At 41.4% G+C, this 18,406-nt stretch overlaps 2 protein-coding genes and 1 pseudogene across 2 annotated transcripts in view; 1 reads left to right on the forward strand and 2 right to left on the reverse strand.

The window, feature by feature from the left end:
- LOC139424676 (mucolipin-1-like) overlaps positions 1 to 7,038 on the reverse strand; it is a 28,644-nt gene extending 21,606 nt beyond the window's left edge. Inside the window, exon 1 of the mRNA XM_071176748.1 lies at positions 6,744 to 7,038. Within this exon, the coding sequence (XP_071032849.1) occupies positions 6,744 to 6,789 (46 nt within the window). The 5' untranslated portion in view covers positions 6,790 to 7,038. The remainder of the gene's footprint in view (positions 1 to 6,743) is intronic.
- Positions 7,039 to 8,002: 964 nt separating this feature from the next.
- Positions 8,003 to 10,142, reverse strand: LOC139424679 (trafficking protein particle complex subunit 5-like). The gene is made up of 3 exons (XM_071176751.1): positions 10,061 to 10,142; positions 9,395 to 9,667; positions 8,003 to 9,156 (listed from the first exon to the last, which is right to left on the reverse strand). The coding sequence occupies exons 2-3, from the start codon at positions 9,662 to 9,664 to the stop codon at positions 8,860 to 8,862; spliced, it is 567 nt and encodes a 188-aa protein (XP_071032852.1). The 5' UTR covers positions 9,665 to 9,667; positions 10,061 to 10,142; the 3' UTR covers positions 8,003 to 8,859.
- Positions 10,143 to 11,258: 1,116 nt separating this feature from the next.
- LOC139423524 (N-acetylmuramoyl-L-alanine amidase-like) lies at positions 11,259 to 15,637 on the forward strand (annotated as a pseudogene).
- The last annotated feature ends 2,769 nt before the right edge of the window (positions 15,638 to 18,406 follow it).

The raw sequence follows: 18,406 nt of genomic DNA on the forward strand, positions 1-18,406 counted from the left end.
GTGAATTAGAGAAGCCTATCTAGCGGGGGTGACCTGCCTACATTATATCAACAACTTGCACACACAGACCCTTGCAAGGTCACAAAACTCAGACATGACAGCAGTTGCGTGACTCTCCCTGTCAAAACAATTCAGACCTGCGCTGAAAGAATTTCACTTTGTAACATTTTGTGCCAGCAATAGGAGCCCAAGCCAAGAAATTGACAGATCTTGATGGGGCATTCTTCAAAACAAAATTGCAGATTATGAGGGCTTGTTGCTGAGCTGCACTAAGAGATAGAGTCAATCAAACTGAATAAATCCGCTGAAAAATCCTGCTGTTCCGGTTCAGGGCAGTCAATGGTGTGTTAGAGAAGGCTTAATAGACAACCCTGCACCTTGTCCGTCAGTCATAGTCAGCACTGTGACCATCAGTCTGCCAGCATCTCTATCGCTACAATGGATCAGCAGCTATCAGTCTGCACTGGGCAACCTCATTGGAACCAGTAAACAAGCAAAGCTGCTCCTCGTCTCTGTCAAATCTTAACTCTCTTGGACTCTATTTCCTGTTTCTATTTCCTCCTGTGGCAAGAGGACTTTTTGTTATTGTTATTTTTAACTTTAATCTGTTTCTTAGTCTCAAAATGCACATCAGCCAATTAAAATAGTTGATTTACTTGCACGTTATAGAACGCTACATTGTAGCTGGTCCAGTCAGATAACCTGGCACATGTTAGCGCTATGCTAGCCTCACCAGCTGACAGTGATTATTTCCTGTAACAAATTCTGCATCAGCCTATAAAAGATCTTAGACTTTATATCCAACACCCAATAACATTGGTTTAAAAATATATCAACCCTGGACACCAGAGGGATATTTTACTTTTACTTTTGTTCCGCTGGTGTGTAACAATGTTATGTTCCAATATTGCATTGATGCATCTTTGACTAGGCTACTAGTACTAACAGACAACATGTTCCCGGTTTCCAGTTTTGCTTATTACCATTGCTTCCATGTGGCTCACACTGCTAAAGTGGTTGTCTCGAAATCGATAGTGCACTTTAACCATGGGTTCAAGCCCCCCTCGCATCAAGCTTTTTTGCTGTGGAATTAAAAAAAATAATAAACTGTCCTTGATGCTTGATTCAACACGCATATGTGACGAAGTGCATGATTATAATAATAACGGCTGTGCCCAAATATATATATTCAAGGACAGTTTATTATTATTTTTAAATTCCACAGCAAAAAAGCTTGATGCGAGGGGGGCTTGAACCCATGGTTAAAGTGCACTAAAAATATATATATATATATATATATATATATATATTCAAGGGGTCTGAACACTTTCCGAATGCACTGAATACTAATGAAACATTAAGTGATCTTGAGAGACTTTGTTTTAGCTTTTATCAAAACATTTTTTTTTTAAATAAGCACCATTCTGAGAATTGGTGAAGTATGGCTCTGGTGCACTCCAGCAGATCTACCCCCCTGTATAGCAGTAGCCTATAAGTCAGTCTGCGAGAGGGACTCCAAGAAGCCCCTCATTGAATATATTTATAATCTTCATTTCTAAGGTTTTAGCTGAACCTTTCGCAACATAAAATCTTAAAATAAATACCTGTAATTCACAAGGAAATTTCAAAGGAAAAATGTATACCACAACTAGGATTTGAACATCATAAACCGCAAAAATGACCACCTGGCTCGCAACACTGTGAGCTATTTGTCCAATTTAACTTTTGTAGCAGATGGTGCCGTGTGACTTCTGTTAAAGGACACTCATGTAAAGTGTTCGGTCACGTCAGAGAGGAAGAGGCGAAGCGGGAGGGTTTACTCCGCGCAAAATCTGTACACATAAGCAGATCATTAATATTTAAGCAAGTTGAGGTGTTTTTGTATGGGGGGGGGAATTCGAATGTTGAATTTAGTCAAGCCATTTTATTATTGCTATTTAGATACATGAGGCTTATTTGATCTAATAGAAGTGTCATAATGCTTACAGGTTTACTGATAGAAGTGTGATGCACATGACACCCTGGCAACTTTGAGAAAAAAACACTTTATATTGGTGTTGTTAAGGTTGCACATTTTGGGGAATATTCGGGGGTGGAAACTTTGTGGTAATTAATGCAAATTAATTTTAATCCCATTTAAATATAGATGTTTTTTTGCATTGTATATATTTACCATATCATATGGCGACAGAAACATAAACCTTTTACCTTATCACAAGTAGACGTAATTGCAAATGATTAAATCCTTCCAATAGAAAAAATTAACTTTAATTAAATGAGTTGACTCTTGATTTCGCTGAACAACAAAAGGGAATATTGAAAGATCCCCGATGATCCATTGCATCTCCCAAAAACATTTTCAACATACATCTGTAAAATGATAACCTAAGCTTTAGTTTCTAGACTGTCTTCCTTTCAGGCTTCTTCTCCCTGGACCTCCTCAAATGTCCACCTCTTGAACATCAGACTGAGGCCTCATCTTCACTGTCACTTTCCAACCTTGTTGAGGATGGCTCGTTGTCAGGCTCAAAAAGCCTCAAATTTGCACAGATGGCCACCAATTTTTCAAACCTTGTATTGGTCAGCCTGTTGCGTGCTTTGGTGTGCGTGTTCCCAAACAAGGACCAGTTGCGCTCTGAGGTGGCTGATGTTGGTGGGATTTGGAGGATGATGGAGGCAACAGGGGAAAGAGCCTCAGATCCAAAAAGTCCCTTCCACCAGGTGGCTGATAAGACATGTTGGCACGACTTGCATATTGCATCTACACCCCAAAGCCCTAGCTTGGAAGTGTACTTCCTTCTCCAGACTGCCAAGAAACTTGGCATCCAGGCCAAGGTGGCGAGACACGGTAGTGATGACACCATAGGCCTTGTTGATTTCTGCATCAGACAGGATGCTCTTGCCAGCATACTCGGGGTCCAACTTGTATGCTGTAGCATGTATGGGCTTCAGGCAGATGTCTTCACACTTTTTGATGCATTTCAGAACTGCAGTTTCCTCTGCTTGGAGAAACAGTGAAGTGGGCAGGGCAGTACAGATTTCTTCTCTTACATCTGCAAGCAGAGTGTGAACATCAGACAGGATGGCATGGTCTCCCTCAATCCGTGCAATGGCTACTGCTATAGGTTTCAGGCTGCTTTACCGCTCTCTCCCAAAATACATAATCCAGGAGGATCCTCTTGATGGGGCTGTCCATATCGGCAGACGGTGATATGGACATTTCTTGGAGACTCCTTCCCCTCCAGGACTGTCAAACATGATGACAACACCACCCCAATGGGTGTTGCTGGGCAGCTTCAATGTGGTACTCTTATTCTTCTCACTTTGCTTGGTGAGGTAGATTGCTGTTATAACTTGATAACCCTTCACATACCTAACCATTTCCTTGGCTCTCTTGTAGAGTGTATCCATTGTTTTCAGTGCCACGATGTCCTTGAGGAGCAGATTCAATGCATGAGCAGCACAGCCAATGGGTGTGATGTGAGGATAGGACTCCTCCACTTTAGACCAAGCAGCCTTCATGTTTGCAGCATTGTCTGTCACCAGTGCTAATACCTTCTGCTGTACAAGGTCATATATGACTGCCTTCAGCTTATCTGCAATGTAGAGACCGGTGTGTCTTTTTGTCCCTTGTGTCTGTGCTCTTGTAGAACACTGGTTGAGGGGTGGAGATTATGTAGTTCATTATTCCTTGCCCATGATCATTCTACCACCCATCAGAGATGATTGCAATACAGTCTGCTGTCTCTAGGATTTGATTGAACTTCACTGGAGCTCTGTTCAACTCTGCATCCAAAAAATGAGTAGGTAAAGAATGTGTTGTTCGAGGGGTGTATGCTGGGCGAAGAACATTCAGAAATCTATTCCAATACACATTGCCTGTGAGCGTCAGAGGTGAACCAGTTGCATACACAGCTCGACCAAGACATTCCATCAGCATTTCTCTGATTACGTTCCTCCATTGAGTCAAAAAAACATCTGATTCCAGGAGGACCATGAGCTGTTGCTATCGATAAGGTATCTGATTCATCATTTTCACCTCAAATAGAAGTAGAGGGACTTTTGTCACAGGTTGCTTGTTGTGAGCACTGAGGGAACTTTATGCACTTGGCCAGATGATTCTGCATCTTTGTTGCATTCTTCACATATGATTTGGCACAGTATTTGCAAATGTACACAGCTTTCCTTCTACATTAGCTGCAGTGAAATGTCTTCACACATGAAATAGTGCCTGTGGCATTTTTCTGTAAAGATTTGAAAAAAATGAGTAATAAAAACAACAAATACAATTCCATGTACAGATAAATAGTTAGATTAAATAACTAATTTGTAAGATAAATGTTGTAAAATGAAACATGTATGGAAACAGGTGAATTAACACTCCTCGGTTAGCAGGCTCAAGCAAGTTAAAACCCACATGGTAGCAAAAACTAACTAGCAGAAATTGTTAACAAGTTAGGTGATTTAAAACACACTTTGCTGTAGGCTGCCATTTACTAGTTAACAAAAAATAATGTATGTCATATAAAATATATTCACCCCACCCAGTATTGTAATCAAAACATACCAGAAAAGATGTAGTCCTAGGCTCAGACAGTGCAGTAGTGTGGGCTCAATAGCATCTCATCAGTGTGCAAGATCTGAGAATCAGTTGTACATGTGATGAAAGAGTGCACTGCACATGTGATGGAAGAATGCACAGTGCATGCAGGGGGTTGAAATTCCATTGAATTTGGGAAAGTTTAATCAAAATATGCCACAAGACCTAGAATTGCCTTGTGTATCCCACAAAAAAAGGTTCACTGTTATAAGCTAACTCTTTTGATGAATATAAGCAAAATATCCCAAATTCCAGGGCTTAACTTTCCATGGGAAAATTCCAACCCACAAATGAAGTACTGTAAATGAGTCGAAAGTATACTACGGCATGAGAAAAAATATATAATTGACTGCTTACAAGACCATTTCTAAACCCCTGACCCTACACACAGTGAAGTGCAGAAGTGAAAGCCTATGTCCACAGTCATATGGGCACCATAGACTACGACACATGTGAGAGGAAGTTAAGTAACTGGGTGGTGGGAGGTTATCAGAGTATGGTAGATGGAGAACCTGGGTCAGTCTGGTTTAAAATGTAGCAGACATGCTATGGTGGTAGGAGGGAGCAAGAGTAGTCAGTCTTTGGAGTCCTGGAGGGGGCTCATGAAACAGTTTCTTCCAGCTTCCAACGCTCTAGAATTTTAATGGAATCCCTGGGACGTCCAACTAATAATTTAAAATGCTTGTGGTGGGGGCTAGTGTTTAGGGTAGAGATGTCCCAGGGATCCCGGATAGCGCTAACCCTGGAATTTAGGAATAATTGCTTGAATCAAGACTCATGAGCATTGAAGTACAGCATTGACTGCAATGGCGGGATAGAATAGAACAATTTCAAGGCTACAATTTTCCTTGCTGAAAGTGGCCATCAGGTATAATTTCCTACCTCAAACTTGACAAGTGTAAACTATTATTAGCTAATTCTGTCAGCAGCAGGTCAACATAAAGCGAACTCTTTGCCTATTTCATCCAGAATGTCTGTAGGGGAGCCAAAGGGTAAGTTGGCCACCCCTTGTTTCTAGGAAACCATGCACAAAATGTATGATTTGACCAAATATTTAGGAAGAAGTCATGATTTCATTGAGTCTGTGGAGGAAGACACCACATGGAAAGTGGTAAGCAAGTTAGGTCCAACAAACTGTTTTTCACCAACTCAAATAAATTTATTGTGCTAGAGGTTTCATGATGCTTGCATATAAACCAAATCAGATAATTTAAAGATTGTTCTATACATCACTTGGGGTCTCTATAAGCGTCAACATGAGGCCTAAACCTATCATGAAAGTGCATCATTGTAGTTCTGTTTGCCTTGGGGTAAAGTTGAGCCAATGGCAAGTTAAGCAAATTGAAGTGTTTTCTTCCTAGGTGTAATGCAATACATTATTGCTGGGATATGAGGTAACACCAGGCAGGGCCTGGCTTATATTAAAAGTGTTTAAAATATACCGTGTTTGTTAGGGGATAATACTGTGTTAAAAGATAAGTAAAATGATTAAAAGACAAAGCAATTGTAAATGTTTTGAATTGTGTTTGGGAAATATGGACATGGTTTTAAAGAGGTAATGATAATATGTAGGCAGCTCAACTTACCCTGTGAATGGATAGCTTAACGCTACTAGTTTCTATTGGAAATACGGCATCATTCAGGATTCAGGAATAGCGTACACACAACGACTCATATTGCACACATTAAAGCTGTATGACTTTCCCAGAAACAGCGATCACATGATTAAAAACAAAACATACTGCGGATAACTGACTAAATATGGTGGATGGTTTTGTACACATTTAAGCAATAACGCTTCTTCCAGTCAGTGTTTGGAAACATTGTAACAAAACATTGTAACAAAACATTGTTGATGCTGCTGCGTCAACCTCATACAATGTTACCATGTTACACAATGTTACTGCGTTATACAATGTTACTTATGCATTTATTCACGATTAATCACCATTCATTTTGTACCTAGTATGTTTTATGGAGATGATTGGCATGACAGCCCTCTGTAAGCTACGTTACACAAGTAGAATATACTTGTCTTTCAGCGAAAGACATGCAGCAATATAACAAACCATTTAAAAACACAAAGTTACAAAGTAACATGTCAGAAAATTCTTGAAAATAACTTGTAAACAACTCAACATACCTGAACCAGCGCCGCCGTGGTTGCAATTCCCGCTTGCTGTAGCCATGTAAACGCTTTGAAACTATAAATAAATATGCGACATAAAAATCTGAACTGTTTCAGAATAAGCGATGGCAAATAAGAGCTGTTATAAAACGCGAGTATGTTGTTGGCGTGGAGTTAACTGTCCGAGAAGATAGCCATGAGGACGACGTTTTTCTGTGTGTTCTGCATTTACTGTAGAGGTTCAGCATCGGGGCAAGACATAACTCGCTTCCTCAGGCGACATCACGTGACTCATGTGTCACGTGACTGCACAAGGTGGCGCTTGTTCTCATCTCTTTCAATTCAAACGGCTGTATTGGCATGGGGAACGTGTTCACAGTGCAAAAGCAAGAGAAATAAACAATTTTTTAAAATGAACAGTTATACATTACACTCACCAAAGTTCAAACAGAGTAAAGACATTCAAATGTCGTGTTATGTCTGTATACATTGTCGTAACCATGTGCAAATAGTTCCAAGGTCAAAGGGGAAAATATATGTTCTTCACCGGTTGCCCTTTTTGTTGTGGCAACAGGTCACAAATCTTGCTGTGGTATTTCACCCAATAGATATGGGAGTTTATCAAAATCAATTTTTTTGTGGGTCTGTGTAGTCTGAGGGAAATATGTGTCTCTAATATGGTCATACATTTGGCAGGAGGTTAGGAAGGGCAGTGTGAACATAGCCTGTCTTCTCTTTAGAGCCAAGTCTGCCTACAGCAGCCTTTCTCAATAGCAAAGCTATGTTCACTGAGTCTTTACGTAGTCAAAGCTTTCCTTAAGTTTGGGTCAGTCACAGTGGTCAGGTATTCTGCCACTGTGTACTCTCTGTTTAGGGCCAAATAGCGTTCTAGTTTGCTTCGTTTTTTGTTAATTCTTTCCAATGTGTCAAGTTATCTTTTTGTTTTCTCATGACTTGGTTGGGTCTAATTGTGTTGTTGTCCTGGGGCTCTGTTTTGTGTTTGTGAACAAAGCCCCAGGACCAGCTTGCTTAGGGGACTCTTCTCCAGGTTCATCTCTCTGTATGTGTCTTTCTCCCACTTCAACTTTGCCATTTCTTTGCAGCCTCTGGACATTTAATTGCAGACAATAGTAAAACACATACCAAGCTAAGCATCTAATTATGTATAACTTGAGACCTGTTATTGACACAATTATTTATTGTCATGGAATTTCTGGTCCATATGGCAAATTTAAACATTACATTTCTTGGTAATTTCAATTAAATACAAAGGCATTATTTCAGGTTTGACAGTATTTATTTCCATTTTGACAAAGCAATATACAAGCACCAAATAAGTTGTGAACATTAAAGCAGCCACACATATATTTACAATGACACAATGATTCGTCAGGTCTAAAATGGGGAGCATTGTAACATTTCCCACCCATAAGATATTACAAATAAGACTGAAGTGCATATCATTGTACAGTGCTAGATAACTCTGTTCAAACCATTTTTACAAAAATTACATCTTGCTGAACAGTCCAGGATAAAGCGCATTCAATTGTGACCATTTCTGTTTTTTCATTAGTGAACTACTGAGCTGCTCAATCCACACTCCTCTCTTTCCATACTGTTACTCCTCCCTTTCATCTGCCTTTAGAGTAGGTCCTTTGAAATAGTGAATACCGTACTATCAACTAGCTTCCTTTCCTTGTTCTATGTCATTGTCCTCACTGATTCAAATGCACAGAATAGGTCAAATAACTCATAAAGCTAACGTTTCTGAATAAAATCTGTGTACTTTCTGCAAATGCCATAAAGTTCATTTACGACAGTGGAAGAAGTATAATGCAGTTATAGTGGGTTAGTCATAGTAGGGAAGTTCTGTAACCATGTACACAAATGGATGCATTGTTGTAAAAACTGGCTCCGCCCACGTAGCAATATTCAAGTAAGTATGTTGACCTTGCCAACAGATAGGGAAGTGAAAGTGAGTACTTTCTCCGATCTTCCACATCTGTCAGGACAATAAAATGAATAGGGAATAGGAAAGGAAGCACTATACATTATACAGCCAATAGGGTATACAGTACATCCCTTTTACATCGCAGTCCACACTTCCTACTACCTCTGAACTCTATCTACCCTATCTGCCCTCTAGTGCCTTGTCTCGGGCGATGACGGCCTCATCAAACTTGATCATGAGAGTGGTGCCCTTGTGCCAGTGCACTGTGACCTTGGCGGGGAAGCCGCTGTGTGTTAGAATGGCCTCCACCACGCCCCCGGTGAAAGCGGCACAGTTGAGCGTGCTGTTCTCTTTGGGCACCGAGATGAAGGCGTTGATCAGGGGCTCTTTCTCAATTATATAGTAGGTCTTGTCATCGTCGTTGGCCTGCTCCAGCTTGTCCGCTTCCTTGCCGAACAGGGCCCTCCACACCGACACCTGGGGAATCGAGCGGGAACGGAAGACAGAGAAAGGTGAAGGTTTGTTTGTGTTTATGCTTATGTCAGAGGCCAGGTCTGTTGAAGTGGAGGTCAAGTCGCTGCTACAGCCAAGAGCCATGTATACTGAGGCTATATTTGTATTACATTATAGCCTAATGGTAGTATAATGTTATTACACTAATGAAAAAGTCTAGTATGTGAATCTCACACAATGTGCAAAGTTCTCTTGGTCATACCTTGATGAAGAGCAGTATGTTCAACACTTTGGTTTCCCTTTTTCCATTCTTCTCTCTCAACACCAGCACATCCAGCAGGCTGGCCCCCACGCCTTGACCCAAGTCTGCCAAGCGTGCCTGCAGCTCGGACACAGAGTACACCCGACTCTGGCAGTATTGCACCATTTCAGAGAAGAGCAGGGCGAATGCGCTCACGCTGACCTCAGTCTTGGGTCTGGTGAGCGAGCGCTCTAGAATCGCAGACTTGCCCCTGGTGAAGCGAGTCTCCATTTTCTACACGGGAAAGTGAGGAGAGTGAGTGACTGTCAACAACATCAGAATGCTGGTGTATAATAAAATATCTGCGCATGACTGTTGGTGCTTTCAAGACAACTGGGAAATCTGGAAAAAACGAGGTCAAATCATGATATAAGTGATCTTCAGGTCGTAACTCCAGAAGGATGCCCGAGTTGGATGATAGTTCAAATGATTTTTCGCAGTCATCCATTTCAACACACCAGCAAACGTGCTACCACGGTTAGATACTCTTAAACAGAATATGAATAAAAACAAGGATTATTTCGTTCAATGAGCACACATTGTGGAAAGGTGACTCTAAAACATGCACAAATAAGAAATAAACATAGCAAATACTATAACAAAATGATTCAAATGAATCTTTCTCACCAATTTCTGTTGTTGTTCTTAACAGAACAATTGGCAAACAACACGTTTTACTTCCTGTTCCGGGGGATACGTCACAGTGACGGATCACGATATTAATGTTGAAATACTTCCGTTTAAACATTATGGTATTGATACAATTATTTTAAATATTACAGTTTTCATAAATCATTATTTTAAATATTTTTTAAAACCTATACAAACGATTTAAAAAATAGCTAATTATCATCCAGTAGAGGCCACTATTGCTCTATTTATCCACTGTTAATGGATGTTTTTCTTAATGTCACAAAAGGAAAATTAACATAGGGGCCAAAATTCACCTCATACATTGAGAACAGGAGGGTTGGGGATGGAAAAAACACAAAACAAACAGACATTGGCTGCTATTCTCAATGCAGCAGTCACTCAAGTGTAATAGACTTTGTTCCCCTTTACTCCCAACCACCAAAACCTCATGAGCCAATGAACACCACCTGCCATGGGACACTAATGTCATGAGTCAGGAACGTTACTGTCATCTGAAAAAGCATACATGCACTGATTATAGTGTCTGCCTACTACATTGGCTTGTTTTTGGGGAATTTGTGAAGTGTCATTTCCAGTAATGTTACTGGGCTTCCCTGACATTGACGGTAAACAGACCGCCCCTCTCCTCTGTGCATCGTGGAACACATTTACCAGACTTCACCATCTGTGTGTGTCTGTGTATATGTGTGTGTAATTACATCCATATGTGTGAAAGGTGGATGTAATAGATGTATATAATGGAAATAATACTGTGATGGCTAATACAAACCAGCATATCTTCAGCACTTCTCTTGTCCCTTGAAGCCTGATCTCGTCACAAGCTTGAAAGGGCCTTATTTGTTTTCTGATGACAAACTTTGACTTTGGGTAAGAACCAATAAACATTTGGAGAGTTATTTCATCTATTGGGACACCACATTACAAAACACATTCATTCCCCGAAGTGGGAAGTGAAACCAGCTTTAGGTACTTGATACAAAGCCTTATTGAGCACCTGGACATTCTGCTTGTGGTTTTTCATGAGTGGTTGTGGTTTGTCATAACAGAACGTTGGACTGTAAGAGATAAGAAGATTACAACTCTCATCGGCAGCCTGGGTTGACCTTGTCTGGGGATTGTTTGTGGGTTTTAGTTTAGCCTCTGGATCTGATGTGATACAGCTGCACTCAGAATGACTACAGTGATTCTATGGCTCTTCATTGTGGCTGGAACGTGCTACAGCGTTCTCTGTTCAGGCAACCTGTGTTAATGGACTGAAATGACAGTGGGGCAAAAAAGTATTTTGTCAGCCACAAATTGTGCAAGTTCTCCCACTTAAAAAGATGAGAGAGGCCTGTAATTTTCATCATAGGTACACTTCAACTACGACAGACAAAATGAGAAAAAGAAATCCAGAAAATCACATTGTAGGATTTTTAATGAATTTATTTGCAAATTATGGTGGAAAATAAGTATTTAGTCACCTACAAAAAAGCCATATTTCTGGCTCTCACAGACCTGTAACTTCTTCTTAAAGAGGCCCCTCTGTCCTCCACTCGTTACCTGTATTAATGGCACCTGTTTGAACTTGTTATCAGTATAAAAGACACCTGTCCACAACCTCAAACAGTCACACTCCAAACTCCACTATGGCCAAGACCAAAGAGCTGTCAAAGGACACCAGAAACAAAATTGTAGTCCTGCACCAGGCTGGGAAGACTGAATCTGCAATAGGTAAGCAGCTTGGTTTGAAGAAATCAACTGTGTGAGCAATTATTAGGAAATGGAAGACATACAAGACTACTGATAATCTCCCTCGATCTGGGGCTCCACGCAAGATCTCACCCCGTGGGGTCAAAATCATCACAAGAACGGAGAGCAAAAATCCCAGAACCACACGGGAGGACCTAGTGAATGACCTGCAGAGAGCTGGGACCAAAGTAACAAAGCCTACCATCAGTTACACACTACGCCGCCAGGGACTCAAATCCTGCAGTGCCAGATGTGTCCCCCTGCTTAAGCCAGTACATGTCCAGGCCCGTCTGAAGTTTGCTAGAGAGCATTTGGATGATCCAGAAGAAGATTGGGAGAATGTCATATGGTCAGATGAAACCAAAATATAACTTTTTGGTAAAAACTCAACTCATCGTGTTTGGAGGACAAAGAATGCTGAGTTGCATCCAAAGAACACCATACCTACTGTGAAGCATGGGGGTGGAAACATCATGCTTTGGGCTGTTTTTCTGCAAAGGGACCAGGACGACTGATCCGTGTAAAGGAAAGAATGAATGGGGCCATGTATCGTGAGATTTTGAGTGAAAACCTACTTCCATCAGCATGGGCATTGAAGAGGAAACGTGGCTGGGTCTTTCAGCATGACAATGATCCCAAACACACCGCCCGTGCAACGAAGGAGTGGCTTCGTAAGAAGCATTTCAAGGTCCTGGAGTGGCCTAGCCAGTCTCCAGATCTCAACCCCATAGAAAATCTTTGGAGGGAGTTGAAAGTCCGTGTTGCCCAGCAACAGACCCAAAACACTGCTCTAGAGGAGATCTGCATGGAGGAATGGGCCAAAATACCAGCAACAGTGTGTGAAAACCTTGTGAAGACTTACAGAAAACTTTTGACCTCTGTCATTGCCAACAAAGGATATATAACAAAGTATTGAGATAAACTTTTGTTATTGACCAAATACTTATTTTCCACCATAATTTGCAAATTAAATTCATTAAAAATCCTACAATGTGATTTTCTGGATTTTCTTTCTCATTTTGTCTGTCATAGTTGAAGTGTACCTATGATGAAAAGTACAGGCCTCTCATCTTTTTAAGTGGGAGAACTTGCACAATTGGTGGCTGACTAAATACTTTTTTGCCCCACTGTACATGTTCATTTGGGTTAATATGTCTGAAAGTATGGCTGCCATACTGTGTTGTCCGTACACATCTTTATTGGCAACATATGCTTCTATCGTTAAACTGAGAGCTCAATTGAACACAAAAAGTCACTAGTATTTAACTGGTGTACGATACATTAAATACCCCAAGATAGTATGAATATGAGTATGAATGAAGCCCCAGGTGACTGTTTGCACTGAGCCAGTTGTAGCATGAACGAAAAACATTTGTTTTAGTTTCAGAGGACCACCTGCGGGACATGGACCGTTTCATCAGTGCCGTTGAGCAGGCTGAGGACTCTAACCCAGACCTGTCCCCACTAGCCCTGGTGAGGACCCACTCACCCTGCACCTCCTGGGGGCCTCCAACAAGATCAGCAACACCAACACTTCCGTGTTTGACACTACTCTCTTTGGCTTCTTCGACAAAGCCATCCACCGTTTTGTGACGTACTGTGTTGAGGAGAGAGGGGTCATTCTGACCCAAGATGGCACCACAGTGGCCATTGTTCCCATGCTTCAAGGCATCGAGGTGGGTCTGAAAGCTAAGCTGGAGGGCACACCTCCTCTGGGCATGTTTCCCCTCACCTTGGCCAAAAACCTAGGGTTGTCGTTCCTTAGCCTCCAGGACTTTCCACCCGCTCAGCGTCTGGGGCCGGACGGCTGCTGGGACAACGTGACCCACTCCAGGGTGTTCCAGCTATCGCGGGTGCCCACCCATCAAAGGGGGAATTGAGGGGTCCATCTTGGGCATGGATCTTGCCACCCTGGCCCCCTCTGAACAGCCTAGTAAACTCAGCAAGGTGCTGAAGGGTTACTACAACCATGTCCTGGAGGGGCAAGACCTGGGGATTGTATCCAGCCACATCGGCCCCAAGCGCAGGGAGATTGCCCAAGCCCTGCAAGGCACCCTGGACAACCAGAGGCAGGTGATGGAGACCCTATACCTGGTGTGGAGGCTGGAGGACAATCAGCGGATAGCCAAGGATACAGGGGTGGAAAAAGCAGTGATAGACGGAATGCTGGAATTTGTCCACAGGTACTGGGGTGAGTCTCAGGATGGGGGAGAGGGAATCATTTACCCCTGTAATTATGAAATTGTAGGTGATTAATGGCTATTCATTTGAAGTCTACAGAAAATTGGCCTGTAAATATGAAGAGTATATAGGTGACCTTTGACCCCCTCGTCCATTCACAGATATTAACAAACCTTTTATACTAAGCTTCATAGATGGAGACAAGTGTCCTGTACAATTACTGAAGCAGTCATATCATAGTGTAATGAACACGATTGAAGACAGAGAGCTGGTTTCAAGCGCAGGGCGCAGCAGGTGTTTCTTTGCAAAGGACCACAGGAGGAGGCAGGTAGCTGGGTCCACGGGCATGCAGAAGGTCATACACAGGGGGTCCAAAAAGGCAACAGTACAGGTAGGGAAAAGGCTAGTTACGTCGTTCGGGAGATCAGGCAATAGGTAGATAACAGGAAATCCGATAGGCTAAAGTACAGGCAGGGAAAAGGCTAGTAACATAATCCGGGAGATCAGGCAATAGGTAGATAACAGGAAATCTGACAGGCTAAAGTACAGGCAGGGAACAGGCTAAAGGCGTCGTTAGTGAGGCAGGCCAAAACTATGAGGATTAAATTACGGGAAAAACAGCGCTCCGAACAGAAGTGTGTCACAAAACAAACACCTCACAATGATGGGGCGCAAAGAACTGAACTAAATAGTGTGCGATAATGACATACAGGTGTGTGAACAGGTGATCAGAATTCAGGTGATTGGGATCTGGAGTGAGCTGCGTTCACGGGGACCCACGTGTTTGAGAGTGTGAGCTGGAAGCAGACGTTACACATAGCAAATCTTGACATGATGTTACACGGTATAACTTGAAGCAATATGTAATGACAAGACTCTCTATAACAGGAATCAGGGTTGTGAGATCATTTGTTTTATCACTCTAACTCCTAAATGTATGTCCCCCTCAGCTTTGTGGTGGGTTCTGACAGGTACATCTACGAGGGGCGAGGCTGGCATCACCTTGGCACCCACACCAAGGGACAGATCTCTTACGGTTACGGCGTGGCATTCATTGGCAACTACTCCTCCTCTCTGCCACGCCCTGGATCTGGTGCACCAACACCTGGCCAAGTGTGCAGTGGACGGCGGGGGCCTGCAGGCCAACTTCACCCTCCACGGGCACCGGCAGCTGGTGGACACCTCCTGTCTAGTAGATGCACTCTACTCAGAGATCAGGGTCTGGGAGCACTTTGGGGTGAGAGACTGTTCAGTATTATAGGCTACTATACTGTTAGTCAATGTCAAATGTATCTGTTTAAACACAATCAAAAGGGCATCACAGTTACGCCAGAACACTATTCAGTCACAATACAATTCTGCCCTTTTTCATACATTAGACATTAGCGATAAACACCAACATTAAGCTGTTTGTGCACTGTTGATATTGATGCTGCTGACACGTTTTCATCCGGTGTTGTCTTGATCACTCATTACAGCAACCTTTTACAGGAAACCAGCTCATCGAAAAAGGACCAATGAAGAAGACAAGCATGTAAAAAGCAGTGTGGAATAAAACCAGTTTTGTCAAAATGTTTCATCGGATTGTATGGGGGTATCAATTTGTTATGTTCATGATAATAGTGTGTTTTAGAGTTACGACAGCGTATAACACTCACCCTTATGGTTGTCACTGCTTCCCATTACAGTATTGTAACACAACAGAGAGGCATGCACACTGAACAACATTATTAGAGCAACATGTAAAGTGTTGGTCACCATGTTTCATGAGCTGAAATAAAATATCCCAGAGATTTTCCATACGCACAAAAAACATATTTCTCTCCAATATTGTGCAGAAATGTGTTTACATTCATGTTAATGAGCATTTCTCCTTTGCCATGATAATCCATCCACCTGACTGGTGTGGCATTTCAAGAAGCTGTTTAAACAGCATGATCATTACACAGGTGCACCTTGTCCTTGGGACAACTAAAAAGCAACTCTAAAATGTGCAATTTTGTCACACAACAAAATGCCTCAGATGTCTCAAGTTGAGGGAGTGTGTGATTGGCGTGCTTGACTGCAGGAATGTCCACTAGAGCTGTTGTCAGATAATTGAATGTAAATGTATCTACCATAAGCTACCTCCAACGTCGTTTTAGAGAATTTGGCAGTGCGTCAATCGGCCTCACGACCGCAGACCACATGTAACCACGCCAGCCCAGGACCTCCACATCTGACTTCTTCCCCTGTGGGATCGTCTGAGACCAGCCACCCGGACAGCTGATGAAACTGAGGAGTATTTCTGTCTGTAATAAAGCCCCTTTGTGGGGGAAAAACTCATTCTGATTGGTTGGGCCTGGCTCCCCAGTGGGCGGGCCTATGCACAGTCATGTGAAATCCATAGATTAGGTCCTACATTTTTTTATTTCAATTGACTGATTTCCTTATATGATCTTATAACTCGTTAAAATCGTTGAAATTGTAGCATGTTGCATTTCTATTTGTGATCAGTATAGCTGCATCTGTCGAGAGAAAGAGAGACAGTGACACCCAGTGGCATAGGAATGACTCCTGTCACCAAGGCTACAAGAGGACCCAGGATGGATGTGTTCCACAATTAAATTACTGTAAACATCGCATTTAACACAAAACTAACATCCGTTTTAGCGGGCGTAGGGAGACAATTGGCCCTATTGGAATACTTTGAAACTGTTTTGGCTAATGAATTATACAACTTGGCTATCTGTCCAATTCGTGAAAAACATATTGATCAGGTTGTGAGAGCGAAATGTTTAACAGGTGTGTAAGTTCATATTAATTAAACATTAATTTAAAATAGGCCTAAATCCTCGATTTCAATCAAATGATTGTAAACTCAACGCATTGAACATTATTTTTGAATATTCTTATAAATGTCATTATTGTAATAATGAATATTTTGTAATGTTATTTATTTTCTTCATCAGCATGGGTTGATAATCATGGCATATTTGTTCAGTCAACACTGATTTTGCTATTTTCATACACTTTCAATGTATTACAAGTACAGTATAATGTTAAATATCCAACACTGGTCATTGTTGATACCTAAGCATACTGTAAATCGTATTGATTCATAAGGTAATTCATTTCATATAGCCTACTTTAAATAACCTGTTGTCTTATATTTTCTAAGCAATTTTTTTAACCAACACATTTTAATGCTATATTGCATGTTTTATGTATTTCTCTAACCCTTGTGTATGCGAATTGCCAATGCCAATAAAGCATCATAAATTACGTTTTTTTTTTCAAGTGACATCGCGTAAAAATGTTAGATGATCTGTATTCATTAGGGAGAAATAGGATTGGCCCGTGGCACATAATACAACAGGATAAATAAATGTGCTCGGAAATGTACGCACGCTGTGCGCAATAAGGAACGTGTCACCATAGAAATGGAACCTAGATTATAATTCTATGTCCGTCACAATGTCCAATAACATACACTTTAATTCCTAATTCTATGTGTATTACTCAAGAGTTTTAAGTTATTCGCAATCACAACCCACCTACAGTATATCGATAGCAAACGCGAATTCTTCATTCAACTCGATCAAAAAAAATTTAATATTTTTTCCTGTTCTCAGTAAGGTGTTCCCATAATGAAAAGGCCCGATATTGCACGCATTCGACATTTTAGAAAAATAACCTTACTTGGATCATATCGAATCTATTAGCTACACAACCACTTTATCGATCATCTAAGATGACTTGCTTCCTCATCATAATTAAGGTCTCATTAATCTCATCTGCACTTTCATTGTTTATATTGCACGTTGTTCTTCTATGGGAGGTATAATGTATATTCTTCCCATTTAGCTAACTTTTTCCGGCATTCATTTGAAAAAGACAGATGTACTGCTGTAGACATCTGGCATTGGGTTATGTGCTCAGTAACCCTCGCTCTTTCTGCAGAGCTTTGGCCAACAAAAACAAATAATCAAAAAAGGCCTCCGTCACTCTCCATGGAGAGGAGCAGTTAGTTCGTGCCATGAACCAATTCACATCACTCTCTGCTTGCCACATTCTAACTGGTTTCGTCACTAATTGAAGACTCTATTGCAGAAAATACTCAAAAGGCAACTATGTGCGCTGAGACCAATGAAGGCCTGGCTCCTGGCAGGGAAAAGAGTATTCTTGGAGTGAGTGTAGTGTTCTCAGACTCTTTTTTTGAATTCTACAAAACGTTAACCTGTTAAGTCTACCCCTTCCTTTTTCGAACATTCTGTTAAAAATCGGCAACTTTTCAGCGTCCTGCTACTCATGCCAGGAATATAGTATATGCATATGATTAGTATGTGTGGGTAGAAAACACTCTGAAGTTTCTAAAACTGGTTAAATCACGGCTGTGACTATAACAGATCGTGTGTTTCATCGAAA

The sequence above is a fragment of the Oncorhynchus clarkii genome, chromosome 13 (assembly GCF_045791955.1).
Source record: "Oncorhynchus clarkii lewisi isolate Uvic-CL-2024 chromosome 13, UVic_Ocla_1.0, whole genome shotgun sequence".
Taxonomy (NCBI): Eukaryota; Metazoa; Chordata; class Actinopteri; order Salmoniformes; family Salmonidae; genus Oncorhynchus; species Oncorhynchus clarkii.